Source organism: Saimiri boliviensis, chromosome 4, assembly GCF_048565385.1.
Source record: "Saimiri boliviensis isolate mSaiBol1 chromosome 4, mSaiBol1.pri, whole genome shotgun sequence".
NCBI classification, from domain to species: Eukaryota; Metazoa; Chordata; class Mammalia; order Primates; family Cebidae; genus Saimiri; species Saimiri boliviensis.
In genome coordinates this window covers 39,921,714-39,940,687 of record NC_133452.1, presented here as the reverse complement: position 1 = coordinate 39,940,687, position 18,974 = coordinate 39,921,714, and the positions used below count along the sequence as shown (strand labels likewise).

At 37.2% G+C, this 18,974-nt stretch overlaps 1 protein-coding gene across 5 annotated transcripts in view; it reads right to left on the bottom strand.

The window, feature by feature from the left end:
• Positions 1-599: 599 nt before the first annotated feature.
• TMEM244 (transmembrane protein 244) overlaps positions 600-18,974 on the bottom strand; it is a 41,787-nt gene continuing 23,412 nt past the window's right edge. For 4 of the 5 annotated variants that reach the window (XM_074397479.1, XM_010342988.3, XM_074397477.1 and 1 more), the window contains 4 exons: positions 18,642-18,767; positions 9,936-9,980; positions 7,166-7,240; positions 600-4,307 (listed from right to left, as the gene is read on the bottom strand). In XM_074397479.1, the coding sequence (XP_074253580.1) occupies positions 4,213-4,307; positions 7,166-7,240; positions 9,936-9,980; positions 18,642-18,767 (341 nt within the window). In that variant the 3' untranslated portion in view covers positions 600-4,212. The remainder of the gene's footprint in view (positions 4,308-7,165; positions 7,241-9,935; positions 9,981-18,641; positions 18,768-18,974) is intronic. The other variant, XM_074397480.1, reaches the window with a different exon arrangement.

Sequence of the window (18,974 nt, the reverse complement as noted above, 5' to 3'; positions counted from 1 at the left end):
GACCTAGCAAAATTGACTGACATGTAGGAGGTATTCAATAAATATTTGTTGGCTAGTTACGTGAATAGCTACATAGATGGATGGGTAACTGGCATCCTGTGCAGAGTGGCATTTAATCCATATTTGTTGTTAAAGGCTGCTTCAGAAGTAGAATGAAATTAAATTCTTCTGAATTAGATTTGGCTTACTAACCACTTTAATTTAGGTTTCAATTACACAAATCAGATTTTTGCAACAACTTTGGAGTTGGTATTTTTTTCATAAAAATATAATTGTTAGATGCATATTAATTGTGGAAAAGAATCATTCTTAATGTTGGAAGGATATAGCAAAGTGTGCATGCTCAAACTTCTGAGGGGAGAATAAATAAGTACAGCCTTTCTGAAAAGAAATTTGGAAATATTTTTCAATAATAAAAGATTGTCACACCACGTGACTTAATAATTCTACTTCTACTGATTCATTTTAAATAATATCCAGGAATGCAAATGAAGACCTATCTAAGGTGTATCTACTTAATGTGAGAAAAAATACAAAAAATTCAAGCATCCATATTAAGTATTAAATAATAATATATCGCAGAAAAATGTACAGCTGTTTGAAATATTTTTAATATCATGTTTAGAATATAACATTAAGTTTTAGAGTAGAATTTAATACTACAGTATAATCCAAAGTATTCAAATAATGCACACACACATAGACATATACACACACATACACAAATGCTGACTGAGATTATCTTAACTCTAAGTTGTAAGACTATGAGTTAACTTGGTTTTCTTCTTCACACTTTTTGTATTTTTTTGTTTTTAAACAATAAGGAATATAATACTGTGGTACTCTCTAGAGTGTTAATGTACAAGAAATACACAGGCATAGTAAAGAAATAAAACTCAGTTTTAAACAATAAAATGTTATACCAACTTTTAAAATATTGGTTAGATTAACAATTTGATATTTTACAAAGGTGTCATTTAAAATAATTAGTTGAAATAATATTTCTGGTTTGTTTGAATTACTGGGTATGTGGGAATGGTGGTGGCCAATATTCTTCACTAAGAAGGAAGTCAAGTGGTAACTGTTTTTTAGGATGTATTTGAGCTTCTTGTTACTGAACAACCAAAAACATTTACAGAATAAAAGAAAATGTAAGAGACAGCTAAGTAAGAAAAAATACATGGAAAAGTTGTCATCTTATTGCCCTCTATTAAAAATGTGAAATATTCCCAAATAGTTACATATTTTATAACTTTTTATAAAGTTGAATTTTTCTATAGAATAATTACATTATCTTCATATAAACCATTTTGCATTTTCTTCCTTTTGCAACAATTTTTACCACAGCTCTATCTATGGATGCTTTGTTATGCATTTACTTACCTAGCAACTCATGTTTCTAAAGTGTATAAAGCAACAACATTAGGAAGTGCCTTTGTTCTTATGTAAGATATTTATCATAAACAAAATTATCTATCTTATATATGTTCACAATTTTATAGGATAATCTCTGCAGCTTTAGTGATACTAAACAGCTTTAGAATTTATCAGTTCAGCTATTAAGGTAAATTGGTTGAACAAAAACCATAAAATTTTAGATAGGAATCTGATCTTTATACTGCAAATGTGAAAATAGTGCTCATATATATATTTGGGATTATTATCAGCAACAGAAAAGATACTGTTCATTCATTTGGGACATAATTTTTTTAAGTAAAACATTATTACAGCAGTATGTAAATGGATTTAAACATAACACAATGGTATAATAACTTTAAAGCATATTTGTGCAGAAGTTATGCATAACATTATTCTTAAAAATATGAAAATATTAATACTAAAAATATGCATCAAAATACTGGGTAGGATTCTACCAACTTACGCTTTTATATGGGACACTAGAAAAGTTAGTTAAATAAACATAACTCTTGGCCTTTGAGAAGGTTTTATTTATCATTTAAAGCAATAAAAACTAAAGTGAACATTTAGTTGTTATGTTTGATATACAATATTTTTGTGCTAAAATATGTGTTCTAATTGAATTTTAAATTTTTTTGTGTCAAGAGATGTCATCAAATAGACAATGGTAATCATCTTAATGAGTAAAAGAGGAAAAGAACAGGCTATTCCTATGATTGGAAGAAATAAAATGAAGGAGTAACACAATAGTAATTTCCTGAGCAGGTGGATTTCTAATCCTAGAAATAAACATGCTAATTAAACTACACTACAGAATGACAAGATATTAAGGCCTTCTGAGTCTGGAGAGATTGTTATTCTAATTTGCTAGTAGAACTTAATTCTCGTTATATTAAAAGGTACTTAATCAACCAAATCTCTTTTAATTAACAAATGTATTTAGGCAGTTTTAGTGTTTCTGCAAATTTCATCCAAGAGTGTGAGTTTTACAGGGGCACACTTCCTCATCAGTGTATTCATGGTTTGTTTAATGTCTGCACTTTGCACAGAGCAGAATTGAGTTTCATTGTCTCTCTGGCAAGGCACTTTTTCCTGCGTGCTGTCAATGGGGGTTTTAATTGGAGAATTAAAGCTCATATTGCTGGCACTTTCATAGCTATCCTATACTGCCTTCCTTAAAAGATATAAAAATCTTCATTAGTAATAGGAATTCATATTCCCTTCACTGATTAGGTGAACTGCAGATTTTGTTACTTCCATGACCAAACATTTTGGAAGAAATTAACTAGAAGAATGGGAATAATGGATGGGATACAAAAGTTCATGTGATAAGTAATGTGAGAAGCAAAGGGGCAGTGTCATATTTTCAAGCTTAAATGTACCTCGTAAGTTTACATTTTCTAAACTAGCAACTGATCAATACATCACAGTTTTTGGAAGGACACATAAAATACAGAAAATCAGCATGACATTTTTTATTGGGAGAATGAATGCCTTTGTGGAAGAAATGCATTTTTAGGGCAAAAAGACTCAGGAGAAAAATCTCAGCAATGGTTTAGTTTAGTTTCTCATTTGTGTAGGTGTGTGTTTGAGGGAGTGTTACTTTCCTGTCCCTTTTCTTATCCTTATACTTTAGTTGTTACTATAGTAGACACTTATTTTATATCAGGAGATACTTTAACTACATTAGAATGTGGTAAATATTTAACACAGTTATAAAAACTTAACTCACTTCAATTTACGTCCAATTCAACAGGCATTTACGGAATAATAATTATATTTTTTTAAAATAGAGGACTGGTGATACAGAACTATGCCAACTTAAAAAAATATGATCCCAATTGCTTAGACCCTTGCTACTCAAAGTATGGTCCAAACACGGGCATTTCTTGGGAATGGCTAGAAGTTCAGAATCCTACGCCCCTGGAAATTCAGAATCTTAGGCCCCATTCCTGCCCTCTGAATCAAAATCTGCATTGTTAACAAGATCCTCAGATAAATCAAATGCACATTAAATTTTGAAAAGCACTGTGTTAGAAGACCACAGTCTAAAAAAAAGGAAATAATTTCATAAGAAATGTTCTAACAGAGAACAAATACCAGAGGGTAATCATAGACTGTAATTCTGGTTGCAGGGATTCACATTAGGTTTGAATCTGCCCTCTTACTACATTATACTTTCCTCAGGATGTATCAGCAGCTTCCAAAGTGTGTCCCTGGTCAAATACATTTAAGAAACAGTGCATAATGTACACTATTGCTTAGAGATGGCTTGTTCATTATAGTATGTTAAAGATTTTAGCCAAGTGTGGTGGCAGGTACCTGTTGTCCTGGTTACTCAAGAGGCTGAGGCAGGAAGATTGCTTGAGCCCAGGAGTTAAAGGTTGCAGTGAGCTTTGATTATTGCCACTGCATTCTAGCCTGGGCAACAAAGTGAGATCCCGTCTCAAAATAAATAAATACACATTCAGAGAAGTCCTGAAATAAATAAGTCTGTTTTACTTAAACCCAGGATTCCACATATAAACATGAAATTGTTTCTCCTTTGCACAGCAATATTACATCTTTTAGAACCGGCATTTTATGGAACACACTTTGGGAAACAGTGCATGTTAAAAGTTTCAACATTTTTCTTATGAAGTTTTTTACTTGAGTTGTTCTGCATCCATTAATTTCTTTTTTACTGAATACATTCAACCTTGAATATAAGTTTGAACCAAAAATAAAATTCAGCTCTGACACAATGTATGTAATAATACAGAAATTCTAAGGCAAATTAATTCAACTGTTCTGTTAAAAATTATCCAGATCTGGATAGATAAAGTTGTCTTTGAACAAACAGTATGCTAAAGTCTGGCCTCCACATATCATTGAAATTAAGCCGGTTCCTGCAAGTAAATGAAAGGGATAGTTGGTTAACTATCAATAATGAATAATTCATTGGTGAGATTATGAATAAGAACAATTGTCATGACTAAAATAATGTTTCTGAAGCTGACATAGCATTTGAAATAGAATAGTTTATAGATTCAGCTAAGAGAGGGTAGGTATATAGTCTGAGGATGGTAAATTGTTGCAATTTAAAGACTTCCTTTGGGGAATAGGTGCATAGTTCTGTCAAATGATAGTAAGGAATTCTTAAGACTCAAAAATCAAAGGCAATGGAGTCAAAGCACATGCCAAGGAATTCATGATTCTCAATTCTTTAGCTCTTCAATCTGCCATTTGTTTGTTTTGTGGTTGTTCAAAATATATTGTTTTTCTAAAATACTTTCCCTCTAATTATAAAAGGAAAGCATGCCCACTAACTCAAGTATAGAAAATATATTTTAAAAACCAGAATCTCACCTACCTGAGATTCTAAGCTATTTGGTTTTATGAAAATGTCTTTGGTTCTGATTTCATTGACCAAGTGATTCTTGTTTGTTTTAAAATATTGATCTGGTCTTACACAATTTTCATAAATCTGCTGTTCTCTGTGTGGCAGTAATAACATAATTCCCATAAAAGGTAAACTTTCCTGAGTTAAGAACTCAGACAGGTCTGCACAACTTCCTCACACAAAGACACTTGTCCAGTGTGAGACAATGAGATAGAATTTCCCAAGCGTGTAGCGTGTAGCCACTGTTCTCTTACATTTAAATTTTTTTCACTTAAAGAAAAAAAATAAGAAGGCTAGCTCAAATGTCACCCTGCAGCTTTTTTTTTTTTTTTTTTTTTTTTTTAGATGGAGTCTTGCTCTGTCACCCAAGCTGGAGTGCAGTGGCATGATCTCAGCTCATTTTAACCTCTACCTCCTGGGTTCAAGTGATTCTCCTGCTTCAGCCTCCTGAGTAGCTAAGATTACACATGCATACCACCATGCCTGACTAATTTCTATATTTTTAGTAGAAACGGCTTTCACCATCTTGGCCAGGTTGGTCTCGAACTCCTGACCTTAAGTGATCCATGTGCCTAGGCCTCCTAAAGTGCTGGAATTACTGGTATGAGCCACCATGCCCAGCTGCAGCAACTGTCTTCTAAGTAATTCAACTACAGTTATTGAACCAAAATAGTCATCCAACTCTTAGCAAATTGAATTGACCATTCCATTATGCTTAACTTGACTCTTCTTGGCATCAAGGTGGCATATGCCATGTGTCTGAGCTGGCTAAGGCACGGTAAATTTTGTGGTATTACAGATAAAATCCAAAAGTTATAAGTTCTTGTTTTTGGAGAGAAAAAGTCATTTCACTTATGCTTACAGGATTTCTTTCAGTACTTTTTCTGATGTATCAAAAATTTACATCATTCAAAGACATGCAAAATAAAACCTCAGTACTTTCTACATGTGTTTTCTGTACATACTAAATAGTACTGGAGAAAATTACTCATCTAAGACTTGACAGACATGCAAGATAAGTGGAGAATTAAACTCTAGTGACGAAGCCAATAAGTAATCTAAATAATACTAGTATTCTAAACAGGTAATGCGACTAGATATTGTGACCATTGTGGTCAACATCTGGCTTAAGTGAAACAAAAAGCTTTAGAAAAGTTTACTTTCACTTGGTTAGTTTCCTTACTGGATATATGATTGATGAATTCAGTTCACTTTGTGAGAAAAAAATATAATTTCACTCTTCCGGTACTACTACTATAAAGTTGGTAATGTCATACATGAAGAAAAGTGAAGGTGTCACAAATATATCCAGTGTGTTATTCTCCATAGTTTTGGAGTAAAAAAGTTTTTGAAGTATTTTGGTTTAATTACCTGACCCACAGAAAAATAGTTTCTCCCATCTTTATACAGAAATACATAATTATATAACTAATATGTAATATGCATATATTTATAATGCTATATATAATTATACATGACATATATGTATATATAATTATTTACAACAGTCAATTGTCTATGTTCTTTTGGAACCCTCCCATGGTGAAGACTGAATAGCTTTTCTTGATAGTCCACTGGAGTGTGTTCTTTGTCAGGACCCCAAATATACTCATTACATGCCAGGAAAATCTCTGCTCCTTAATTTTATCTCATTTAATTCTCCCCATGCTTACACAATAAATATTTATTAATGCTCTACTGTGTGCCAGGCACTGCAGTGGGGACTGAATATTTTATTATGGATGTTTTAGCTCTTAAAATATTTTTGTTTGAAACTTGAATGAAAATTAAACCACTCCATAATTTTCTTTTCAAAAGGCTAAGCGGCATTTGCTATTTTCCAGTTGAGTCTAGAAACAATTCCTTTGACCATTTGTGTGTTCTTTCCCAAGTCATGTCTTGTATGTTTGCCTCTGTGTGCTTTGAAAGCAACAGGGAAGTCCTACTACATCTTGTGACACTAACTGACCAGTCTATCTTCTATTTATTTATTTTTTGAGATGAAGTTTTGCTCTTGTGGCTCACCACAACCTCCATCTCCCAGGTTCAAGCGGTTCTCCTGCCTCAGCCTTCTGAGTAGCTGAGATTACAGGTATGTGCCACCACGCCCAGCTGATTTTGTATTTTTAATAGAGATGGCGTTTCTTCATGTTGGTCAGGCTGGTCTCAAACTCCCGACCTCAGGTCATCTGCCTGCCTCAGCCTCCCAAAGTGCTGGGATTACAGGCATGAGCCACCATACCCGGCCCAGTCTATCTTCTTTTCAATTTCTTTTTACTTGTCACATTGCCTAAATGGTGTTCTTAATTTCTGTAAGCTCTGCTCTTAAGCCTGTATATTCTTTATTTTAGAGTGCATACCCACCACAGAGGCAGCAAGCATCACATCTGTGCAGTAGCAGCCTCAGGATTCTATGCAGAAGTATCTCTGGGTGGCCATCTATGTTGAAGGAAAGGCTGGTTAGTGGACACACCTTAGAGACTGTGAAAATGCTCCTAAATTATCCAATTCTATAAGCTTTGGTTTTTATATTTGCTAAAGTGGAATATAATACTTATCTCACAGGATTGTAATAAAGGTTAGTGAGATAAATGCAATGTCCTGACTCATATTATGCAAATCAATAAGTAGTAAGTACTATTAATATTGTTTAGTCCATTAAAATTGAGTGGCAATTCCAGAATATGTTTGGGTATGCACCCTGTTGTCAGAACAGATTGAAGATATTAGACAAGATTATTGCCAAATCAATTAAGAGTGATTTGGAAAAAGATTATATGACCCTTATGTTTGAAAGCCAGATGCAACAGATTTAGAAATAAATGGTTTTCATATTTGACAAATATTGAAATCTGTTTAGAAGCATCTAACTTTGCTTTACATTTACTTGTATTTACTTTTTTTTTGTTTTTTATTTTTTAGAGATGAAGTCTCACTCTGTTGCCCTGGCTGTATTGCAGTGGTGACATCGTAGCTCACTGTAGCTTCAAACTCCTGGTCTCAAGAGATCCTCACACCTCAGCCTCCCAAGTAGCTTGGATTACAGGCATGAGCCACCATGCCAGGCTTGTGTGGCAGTTTACTAACACAAATAAATGTTAATATTATAATGTTGCATTTTTCTCCTAAATTTCTAGTTACCGTTACACAATATGATTAAGGAAGAAAGTAAGTAAAAGTGATATTGTAACAGTCTCATTTTCTGTATGTTTGCTGTTTCGTATCTTGATTTTCTCGTTTCATAAAATAGAATGTTTTATTTCCATGTTCCATGGAAAACATAATCCAATTTAGATTGGATTTCTTAGAACGAAGACTGAGCTAAATATGGTTGACTACTTCAATTCTAGAAAATGATGATTGTAAAAAACAAGAGGGGAGATTAAAGTTAGATACTTTGAAGAACTTCTCAATTGTTAATTAAGAGCTTGAAAATACTACAGAGGCATAAAATTTATTGACTTTGTTTGAATTTAGGGGTTGTGTAAGAGAATAAAAAGGCTCAGAACAACGTCCGTGCTATTGTCACTCCAAGCATGGTCTCGAGACTAGCAGTGCCAGCATAACCTGGGCCTTACCCAGACTGATGACCTTTTTTGCAAGATCTTTAGGTGATCTGCATGCGTTATGTACATTACAATCTGAGAAATTCTGCTCTAAGATATACTTCTAGGTTCTTTGTCTTAACACGGGGAAAAAAAGCATGGAGGCTAATTTACCTTCATATATTCTTATTTTCCTAGTTCCTGACCTGGAAGCTCTTTTCACACTTTGCTAGTTTCAATACACATTCATTTTTGTTGCTGTTTCCTGCATCATAATTTTATCTTCATTGACGTATAGCTTGAGCCTTGACTATTTCACTTGAATTCATCTACAGAGGGCAGTTCCCTCCCGTGATCTATAAATCAGGTTCCAACCTCTTTGTCCATCTAAGAATTCAACCTTTTGAGGATCCGTAAATGTTACTAGAGAGTTTATTTAGATAAGTTGTGAACAATAAGAAGTTAGACAAAACTTTATCTTGGGACATAGGAATATAAATGAAATATAGTCCCATAGTAAGAGGTGAGAGCAGCATGAAGCTCTGTGAATAGATTCAGGAGATGTCAGAGAAGGAAAGAAGAGGAACTGTGTTGTTTGGCATCAGGTCTGTGTGTACTCGTAACTCATTATTTCTGAATCTACCCAGTCAAACCTGTTTTTACAGTGGAACGTTTGATGCTCCCCCGGGCATATAATCAACTATGGATGTAGATTCCACTAAAAGTGCACAATTTGTCCCTAAAACACTTTTTAAAGAAAGGTATATCTGCTGTAGTTTCCCTCCTCATGGAAACTCAGGTCTTATTTCCTACTATAATGAAAAGATGAGAAGGGAAGAAAGGGAGAAAAAACTGGTGCAGATCAGTCTTGGAAGCAAGCTAAGAAAATGTATGGCTTCATGAAAACTTTGCCAGAATACAGAGTCGTTCTGGCTTTTACTCCGGCTCCTTCATTATTGCTCAACATCTGTCATTGCTTCGTAAATTCAAATTTTACCAATAGATTTGAGATGGAGTCTGCTCTGTCTCTCCCAGGCTGGAGTGCAGTGGTGCCATCTCGACTCACTGCAACCTCCACCTCCCAGGTTCAAGGGATTCCCCTGGCTCAGCCTCCTGAGTAGCTGAGATTATAGGTGCCCTGTAATTACACCATGCCATCGCAAATTTTTGTATTTTTAATAGAGACAGGTTTCACCACGTTGGCCAGGCTGGTCTCAAACTCCTGACTTCAAGTGATCTGCCCACCTCAGCCTCCCAAAGTCCTGGGATTACAGGCATGAACCATCACACTTGGCCACTATACTTCTTATATGTCTATTTACCAATGTATTTTTGTTTCCAATACATGTTATGACGGTAGCATCTCTCCCATGGATGGTATCTGGGTTGGCCTGAGAGTATATTTGGGCCAAAAGAGACAACCAGTGGCATCCATCTTCAGTAAAACATTTTTAAAAAAATTATCTTAGATATTATTATCTTAGATAATAATTATAAAATCTGTGAGAAAATCAAATCTATTTCCACAGTTATTCTATTTAACATTATTTCTGTGTATTACAGAATCTAAACAAACAATTCCGACATACCTAAAGCAGCCCACCAATGTGATGTCAAGGGGAATTCCAACATAACTGCAGTAGAAAAAATATGTTTAGTTTCAAAATTTGCCCTTTTATTTTATACTCAAGAATAAATACTTCTGTTTGGTCAAATCATATTCACCCATCAAAGAGAAGGTTCATCCATATTCATTAAATCAAGTAGCCCCAAATTGTACTTCAGTCCTGGTCTAAAAGGTCATTTGTTAAGCCAAACCTTTACAACACCTCCTAGAAATAATGCTATGAATCATGAGGGTCTCAGGTCAGCTCCCAAAGTTGATTTTAAGTGATGATCCTAAGGCCATCCTGAATCCTCAATGCCTGCTTCCCTCAGGGATTCCAAACCACTTCACTCTGAAGTCACTTCTGTCCTGTAGTCATTTGCTAACATTTTCTAAGTGCCATGTGTTAGACCATTAACTCATAACTTTTCTAGGTCTAAAACCTACAGTTCATCTCAGCCCTGAGGATTGAAACATCTATACTCCAAGCCCTTTTACAAAAATCAGTGGCTGTCTTGCAGAAAACACTAAGCCCTAAAGTAAAATACAGCACTTCAGAAGCAGAGTGATGGGGGCAGGGCATCCAGTGATTCTTTGAGTTACCGAGGGTGGGTTTGTGCCTCTGGAAATTAACGCTAAAAGATGAATATACTGGCTTTGTCTAATAGCAGTGAAGCTGGGAGGTTGCAGTTCATTTGGAAATTGTGTGTTCTTCAGTTGGAGACACATTATACTATCCAGAGATCAGGGCACTGAAAATATGACGGTGAATTAAGTTGGTCATAAATAACAAACTTTGAATTATAACCCATGGTGGTAATCACTTATATTTTGACTGATATGCTTTTAAAAAGTAAGGGAGTATAGTAAGGGAGAAATAAAATATGGTGATGAGTAAATTTTGAGTGAATGGGTGAACAAATGGATGAAATAGTCATTTACTGAGTAATTATTATATGCTAAACACATGTCAGACAGTTCCTCCATTTTGTAGAGAAGGAAACTGAAGTGAGAGATGTGACTTGTCCAAGATAACCCCCCTAGAAGGAGGTATGACTGGAATTTGTATCTATTTTCTTCTGACTCCAAAAAATCACAGGTACAAATAAAAACCACTTAGTCTAAGAATTGGTATTTGTGTTAGAATAACTATTGTTGGACAGGTGTCTGTGGATCCCAGTTCCAAGTCTTTGATCAGTTTCTGCCCTCAGGGAAGGGTTTTGGAGGAAAAACATGTCTTACAGGGCAAACCTTGTCCAGTTGGTGACAAGTTGAATATGAAAGGGAAACATCTCTATTTCAGTTCAGTTCTGATTAGATTGGATCTTGAGAAAGAAAAATTATGTAGAGAAAACCAGCATAAAGTCTATAGTTTTGTTAATCATGGTATTATACCAATGTTACTTTATTAGTTTTGGTAATTGTACTATGGTTATATAAAATGTTATTGTTTTTAAATTTTTTTTATTGCATTTTAGGTTTGGGGGTACATGTGAAGAACATGCAAGATTGTTGCATAGGTACACACATGGCAGTGTGATTTGCTGCCTTCCTTCCCTTCACCTATATCTGGCATTTCTCCCCATGCTATCTCTCCCCACCTCCATCCCTCCCCCATTTACCCCCAATGGACCCCAGTTTGTAGTGCTCCCCTCCCTGTGTCCATGTGTTCTCATTGTTCAATATCCACCTATGAGTGAGAACATACGGGGTTTCATTTTCTGCTCTTGTGTCAGTTTGCTGAGAATGATGGTTTCCAGGTTCATCCATGTCCCTACAAAGGACACGAACTCATCGTTTTTGATGGCTGCGTAATATTCCATGGTGTATATATACCACATTTTCCCTGTCCAGTCTATTATCAATGGGCATTTGTGTTGGTTCCAGGTCTTTGCTATTGTAAACTGTGCTGCAATGAACATTCGTGTGCATGTGTCCTTATAGTAGAATGATTTATAATCCTTTGGATATATACCCAGTAATAGGATTGCTGGGTCAAATGGGATTTCTATTTTTAGGTCATTGAGGAATCGCCACACTCTCTTCCACAATGGTTGAGCTAATTTATACTCTCACCAACATGTAAAAGTGTTCCTATTTCTCCACATCCTCTCCAGCATTTGTTGTCTCCAGATTTTTTAATGATCGTCATTCTAACTGGTGTGAGATGGTATCTCAATGTAGTTTTGATTTGCATTTCTCTAATGACCAGTGATGATGAGCATTTTTTCATATGTTTGTTGGCCTCCTGTATGTCTTCTTTTGTAAAGTGTCTGTTCATATCCTTTGCCCACTTCTGAATGGGCCTGTTTGTTTTTTTCTTGTAAATCTGTTTTTGTTCTTTGTAAATTCTGGATATCAGCCCCTTGTCAGATGCGTAGACTGCAAAAATTTTTTCCCATTCTGTTGGTTGCCGATTCACTCTGACTGTTTCTTTTGCCGTGCAGAAGCTGTGGAGTTTGATTAGGTCCCATTTGTCTATTTTGGCTTTTGTTGCCAATGCTTTTGGCGTTTTGGTCATGAAGTCCTTGCCTATGCCTATATCCTGAATGGCTTTGCCTAGATTTTCTTCTAGGGTTTTTATGGTGTTAGGTCTTATGTTTAAGTCTTTAATCCATCTGGAGTTAATTTTAGTGCAAGGTGTCAGGAAGGGGTCCAGTTTCTGCTTTCTGCACATGGCTAGCCAGTTTTCCCAACACCATTTATTAAACAGGGAATCCTTTCCCCATTGCTTGTTTTTGTAAGGTTTGTCAAAGATCAGATTGTTGTAGATATGTTGTGTTTCCTCCGAGGCCTCTGTTCTGTTCCGTTGGTCTATAGCTCTGTTTTGGTACCAGTACCATGCTGTTTTGATTACTGTAGCCTTGTAGTATAGTTTGAAGTCCGGTAGTGTGATGCCTCCTGCTTTGTTCTTTTTGCTTAGAATTTACTTGGCTATGTGGGCTCTCTTTTGGTTCCATATGAAGTTTAAGGTGTTCTTTTCCAGTTCTGTGAAGAAGGTCATTGGTAGCTTGTTGGGAATAGCATTGAATCTGTAAATTACTTTGGGCAGTATGGCCATTTTCACGATGCTGATTCTTCCTAACCATGAACATGGAATGTTCCTCCATCTGTTTGTGTCCTCTCTTATTTTGTTGAGCAGTGGCTTGTAGTTCTCCTTGAAGAGGTCCTTTACATTCCTTGTTAGTTGTATTCCTAGGTATTTTATTCTCTTTGTAGCAATTGTGAATGGCAGTTCGTTCTTGATTTGGCTCTCTTTAAGTCTGTTACTGGTGTATAGGAATGCTTGTGATTTTTGCACGTTGATTTTGTATCCTGATACTTTGCTGAAGTTGTTTATCAGTTTCAGGAGATTTGGGGCTGAGACGATGGGGTCTTCTAGATATACAATCATGTCATCTGCAAATAGAGACAGTTTGGTTTCCTCCTTTCCTATTTGAATACCCTTTATTTCTTTTTCTTGCCTGATTGCTCTGGCTAGAACTTCCAGTACTATACTGAATAGGAGTGGTGAGAGAGGGCATCCTTGTCTAGTGCCAGATTTTAAAGGGAATGCATCCAGTTTTGCCCATTCAGTATGATATTGGCTGTTGGTTTGTCATAAATAGCTTTTATTATTTTGAGATACGTTCCGTCAATACCTGGTTTATTGAGGGTTTTTAGCATAAAGGGCTTTTGAATTTTGTCAAAGGCCTTCTCTGCATCAATTGAGATAATCATGTGGTTTTTGTCTTTGGTTCTGTTTATGTGGTGAATTACGTTTATGGACTTGTGTATGTTGAACCAGCCTTGCATCCCTGGGATGAATCCTACTTGATCTTGGTTGATAAGCTTTTTGTGCTTATCCACCATGTGCTGTTGCAATCGGCTTGCCAGTATTTTATTGAAGATTTTTGCATCTATGTTCATCATGGATATTGGCCTGAAGTTTTCTTTTCTTGTTGAGTCTCTGCCGGGTTTTGGTATCAGGATGATGTTGGTCTCATAAAATGATTTGGGAAAGATTCCCTCTTTTTGGATTGTCTGGAATAGTTTCAGAAGGAATGGTACCAGCTCCTCTTTGTATGTCTGGTAGAATTCAGCTGTGAACCCATCTGGACCTGGACTTTTTTGGGGGTGGTAGGCTCTTAATTGCTGCCTCAACTTCAGACCTTGTTATTGGTCTATTCAGGGTTTCGACTTCTTCCTGGTTTAGGCTTGGGAGGATGCAGTTGTCCAGGAATTTATCCATTTGTTCCAGGTTTACTAGTTTATGTGCATAGAGTTGTTTGTAATAATATCTAATGATGGTTTGGATTTCTGTGGAATCTGTGGTGATATCCCCTTTATCATTTTTTATTACATCAATTTGGTTATTCTCTCTTTTCTTTTTTACTAATCTGACTAGTGGTCTGTCTATTTTGTTGATCTTTTTGAAAAATCAGCTCCTGGATTTATTGATTTTTTTGAAGAGTTTTTGTGTCTCTATGTCCTTCTGTTCTGCTCTGATCTTGGTTATTTTCTGTCTTCTGCTAGGTTTTGAATTTTTTAATATATTTTTTTTATTTTTTATTTTTTATTTTTTTTTTTGAGATGGAGTTTCGCTCTTGTTACCCAGGCTGGAGTTCAATGGTGCGATCTTGGCTCACCATAACCTCCGCCTCCTGGGTTCAGGCAATTCTCCTGTCTCAGCCTCCTGAGTAGCTGGGATTACAGGCACCCGCCACCATGCCCAGCTAATTTTTTGTATTTTTTTTAGTAGATACAGGGTTTCACCATGTTGACCAGGATGGTCTCGATCTCTTGACCTCGTGATCCACCCGCCTCGGCCTCCCAAAGTGCTGGGATTACAGGCTTGAGCCACCGCGCCCGGCCTGAATTTTTTTTTTTTTTATCTTGCTCCTCTAGCTCTTTCAATTTTGATGATAGGGTGTCAATTTTAGATCTCTCCTTTCTTCTCATGTGGGCACTCATTGCTATATATTTTCCTCTAGAGACTGCTTTAAATGTGTCCCAGAGATTCTGGTATGTTGTGTCTTCATTCTCATTAGTTTCGAAGAACATCTTTATTTCTGCTTTCATTTCATTGTTTATCCAGTCAACATTCAAGAGCAAGTTGTTCAGTTTCCATGAAGCTGTGCGGTTCTGAGTTAGTTTCTGCATTCTGAGTTCTAATTTGATTGCACTGTGGTCTGAGAGACAGTTTGTTGGGATTTCTGTTCTTTGGCATTTGCTGAGGAGGGATTTATTTCCAATTATGTGGTCAATTTTAGAGTAGGTGTGATGTGGTGCTGAGAAGAATGTATATTCTGTGGATTTGGGGTAGAGAGTTCTGTAAATGTCTATTAGGTTTGCTTGCTCCAGGTCTGAGTTCAGGTCCTGGATATCCTTGTTAATTTTCTGTCTGGATGATCTGTATAATATTGACAATGGGGTGTTAAAGTCTCCCACTATTGTTATGTGGGAGTCTAAGTCTCTTTGTAAGTCATTAAGAACTTGCCTTATGTATCTGGGTGCTCCTGTATTGGGTGCGTATATATTTAGGATCATTAGCTCTTCTTGTTTCCTTGATCCTTTTACCATTATGTAATGTCCTTCTTTGTCTCTTTTGATCTTTGTTGCTTTAAAGTCTATTTTATCAGAGATGAGACTTGCAATTCCTGCTTTTTTTTGCTCTTCATTTGCATGGTAGATCTTCCTCCATCCCTTTATTTTGAGCCTTTGTGTATCCTTGCATGTAAGATGAGTTTCCTGGATACAGCACACTGATGGGTTTTGGCTTTTTATCCAATTTGCCAGTCTGTGTCTTTTGATTGGGGCATTTAGTCCATTTACATTTAGGGATTGTATTGTTAAGTGTGAATTTGATACTGTCATTTTGATGCTAGCTGGCTGTTTTGTTGGTTAGTTGATGCGGATTCTTGATTGTGTTGATGCTCTTTACCATTTGGTATGTTTTTTGAGTGGCTGGTACTGGTTGTTCCTTTATATGTGTAGAACCTCTTTCAGGATTTCTTGTAGAGGAGGCCTGGTGGTGATGAAATCTCTGAGTACTTGCTTGTTCGCAAAGGATTTTAATTTTCCTTCACTTGTGAAGCTTAGTTTGGCTGAATATGAAATTCTTGGTTGAAAGTTCTTTTCTTTAAGGATGTTGAATATTGGCCCCCAATCTCTTCTGGTTTGTAGGTTTTCTGCTGAGAGATCTCCTGTGAGTCTAATGGGCTTCCCTTTGTGGGTAACCCAACCTTTCTCTCTGTCTGCTCTTGGCATTTTCTCTTTCATTTCAACCCTGGTGAATCTGACGATTATGTGCCTTGGGGTTGCTCTTCTTGAGGAGTATCTTTGTGGTGTTCTCTGTATTTCCTGGACTTGAATATTTGCCTGCCTTGCTAGGTGGGGAAGTTTTCCTGGATAATATCCTGAAGAGTATTTTCCAGCTTGGATTCATTCTCTTCGTCACATTCAGGAACCCCTATCAAACATAGATTAGGTCTTTTCACATAGTCCCACATTTCTTGAAGATTTTGTTCATTCCTTTTTGCCCTTTTTTCTCTGTTCTTGCCTTCTCCTTTTATTTCATTGAGTTGATCTTTGACCTCCGATATCCTTTCTTCTGCTTGGTCAATTTGGCTGTTGAAACTTGTGCATGCTTCGTGAAGTTCTCGTGTTGTGTTTTTCAGCTCCATCAATTCACTTATATTCCTCTCTATGTTGTTCATTCTTGTTAGCTTTTCGTCCAATCTTTTTTCAATGTTCTTAGTTTCTTTGCATTGGGTTAGAACATGTTCTTTTAGCTCACTGTAGTTTCTTACTACCCACCTTCTGAAGTCTGATTCTGTCATTTCGTCACACTCTTTCTCCATCCGGTCTTGTTCCCTTGCTAGTGAGGAGTTGTGATCCCTTTTAGGAGGAGACGTGTTCTGGTTTCGGGAGTTTTCATCCTTTTTGCACTGGTTTCTTCCCATCTTTGTGGGTTTATCCACCTGTTGTCTTTGTAGTTACTGTCTTTCAGATTGAGTCTCTGAGTGAGCTTCCAGTTTGTGGATGCTGAAGTTACTTCTTTTTTTTTTTTTTTTTTTTAAGCTTTCCTTCTAATAGTCTGGTCCCTCTGCTGTAGGACTGCTGATGTCCACTCCAGGCCCTGCTTGCCTGGGGATCATCTGCAGCAGCTGCAGAACAGTAAGGGTTGCTACCAGTTTCCTCTTCTGCTGTCTTTGTCCCAGAAGGATGCTCGCCAAATGTCAGTCTGTTCTCTCCTTTATGAGGTGACTCTTTGGATCTATGGGGGGTCAGGGAGCTGCTTGAGGAGACAGCGTGTCTTTTATTGGGGCTTAGGTCCTGAGCTGTGAGCTCCATTGCTCATTCAGAGCTGCTCGGCAGGTACGTTTAGGTCTGCTGCAGTTGAACTCATAAACCGCTTTTTGTTCCCAGGTGCTCTGTCCTGGGGAGTTAGGGCTTTATGAGTTTCCATTGTGCTGCTGCCCCCTTTATTTTTTCTTTCAGGGCTGCCCTGCAGTTAGGAGTCTGCCTAGTCCCTGTTTGCCTGCGGAGGCTTTGCTGAGCTGCTGTGGGCTCCGCCCAGCTACTGTGTGATCTTCCCTGCAGTCCTGTTTATATGGGTAGAGTTACCCCATACATTGCCTCGGCAATGGTGGGCCCGCCTCTGTTATGACGGACTCTCTCTGTAGTGGCAGGTTGCCTCAGCAATGGCGGGCTGCCTCCGTAGTGGTGGAGAGTCTCAGTAATGGAGGACGCCACTCCCCCACAGAGCCGGACCATTCTGGGTTCAGCTGTTCTTGCTGTGAAACGGTCAACCCAGAGGGTTTTCAATTACTGTTTTTGTTGTCATTGTTGTTGTTGTTGTTGGGGAGAGGGGTGGGACCAACTGAGCCTGATCACCTGGCTCCCTGACTCAGAGTTGTTTTTTTTTTTTAATTGAATGACACAGCTTTCCAGTCACCTGTTGAAAAGGCGCCGGGATCTCCCGTGCCGAGACTCACTGAGCTGGCTCAAACAGCAGCGCTGATGTTCCTGGCAGTTTTTTTGCCTAGGAATCTCCTGGCCTGGCTCGCTATTTCAGTTGAATGGGCAACTCTGCCATCTCAGGGCTCCAATTGCCAGCTAAGAGGGCTCCCAGACCAGTGGCTTTTGTATGGAGAACTGCCACAACAGGGCGTGGTCACAGCAGCCACGAAGGCCAAATTAGCCCCACAGGGGCCAAAATAGCCACACCGGCTGAAACAGTGGCGCTGGCGACCCCTCTGCCTGGGAATCTCCTTGTCTGCGGCAAATAAAAATTCATCTGGAAATGCGGCATCCACTCACCCTCTGCACTTTCACTGGGAGCCAAAGTCCTGAGCTGTTCTTAGTTGGCCATCTTCCCAGCAGTGCCCATAAAATGTTAATATTAGGGGAAGCTGGGTGAAGGTACATGGGAACTCTCAGTTATATTTTTGTAGCTTTTCTGTAACTCTAAAAATTATTTCAAAATAAAACATTTTTTAAAACATTAAAAAAAAAAAACCTCTCTGAGAAGAGTGGTAGAAAAAAATGAGGCTGGAAGGAGGAATGAAGACCTTTCATCATCAGTTTTTGTCATTTAGCTATCATACAAGAATATGCAGACAACAAAGTTCTACTCAGGAAGTGGTTTAGCTCCAACATCTGATTTAATACATTCTCCTTGTTTCTGTTATTTTATTTTGCTTACCAGTTGAAGTGATGGCAACATGAAGAATAGTTACTGAAATAGCATAATCCCAAACCCATTCTTCTGCAACTGGAACAAAAAGCAGTCCACAAGCAAAGTAGGTGACTTCTGTTGAAACTAAAAGAACTGCAAATAAAAGGAAAAATATAATTATTGGGGACTAGAGCAACTCACATTCTGAAATACAACTAGTAACAAGACCAGGAAAGCTTACTCTGAGAAGAAATTTTGGTAAGAATTTTTAAAATGTTCCATTTCCTAACAATCCTCAAATCTGGATAAAACGATTAATATATTTTATCTTTTAATAATTCTTAGATTTGTAGAAAACAA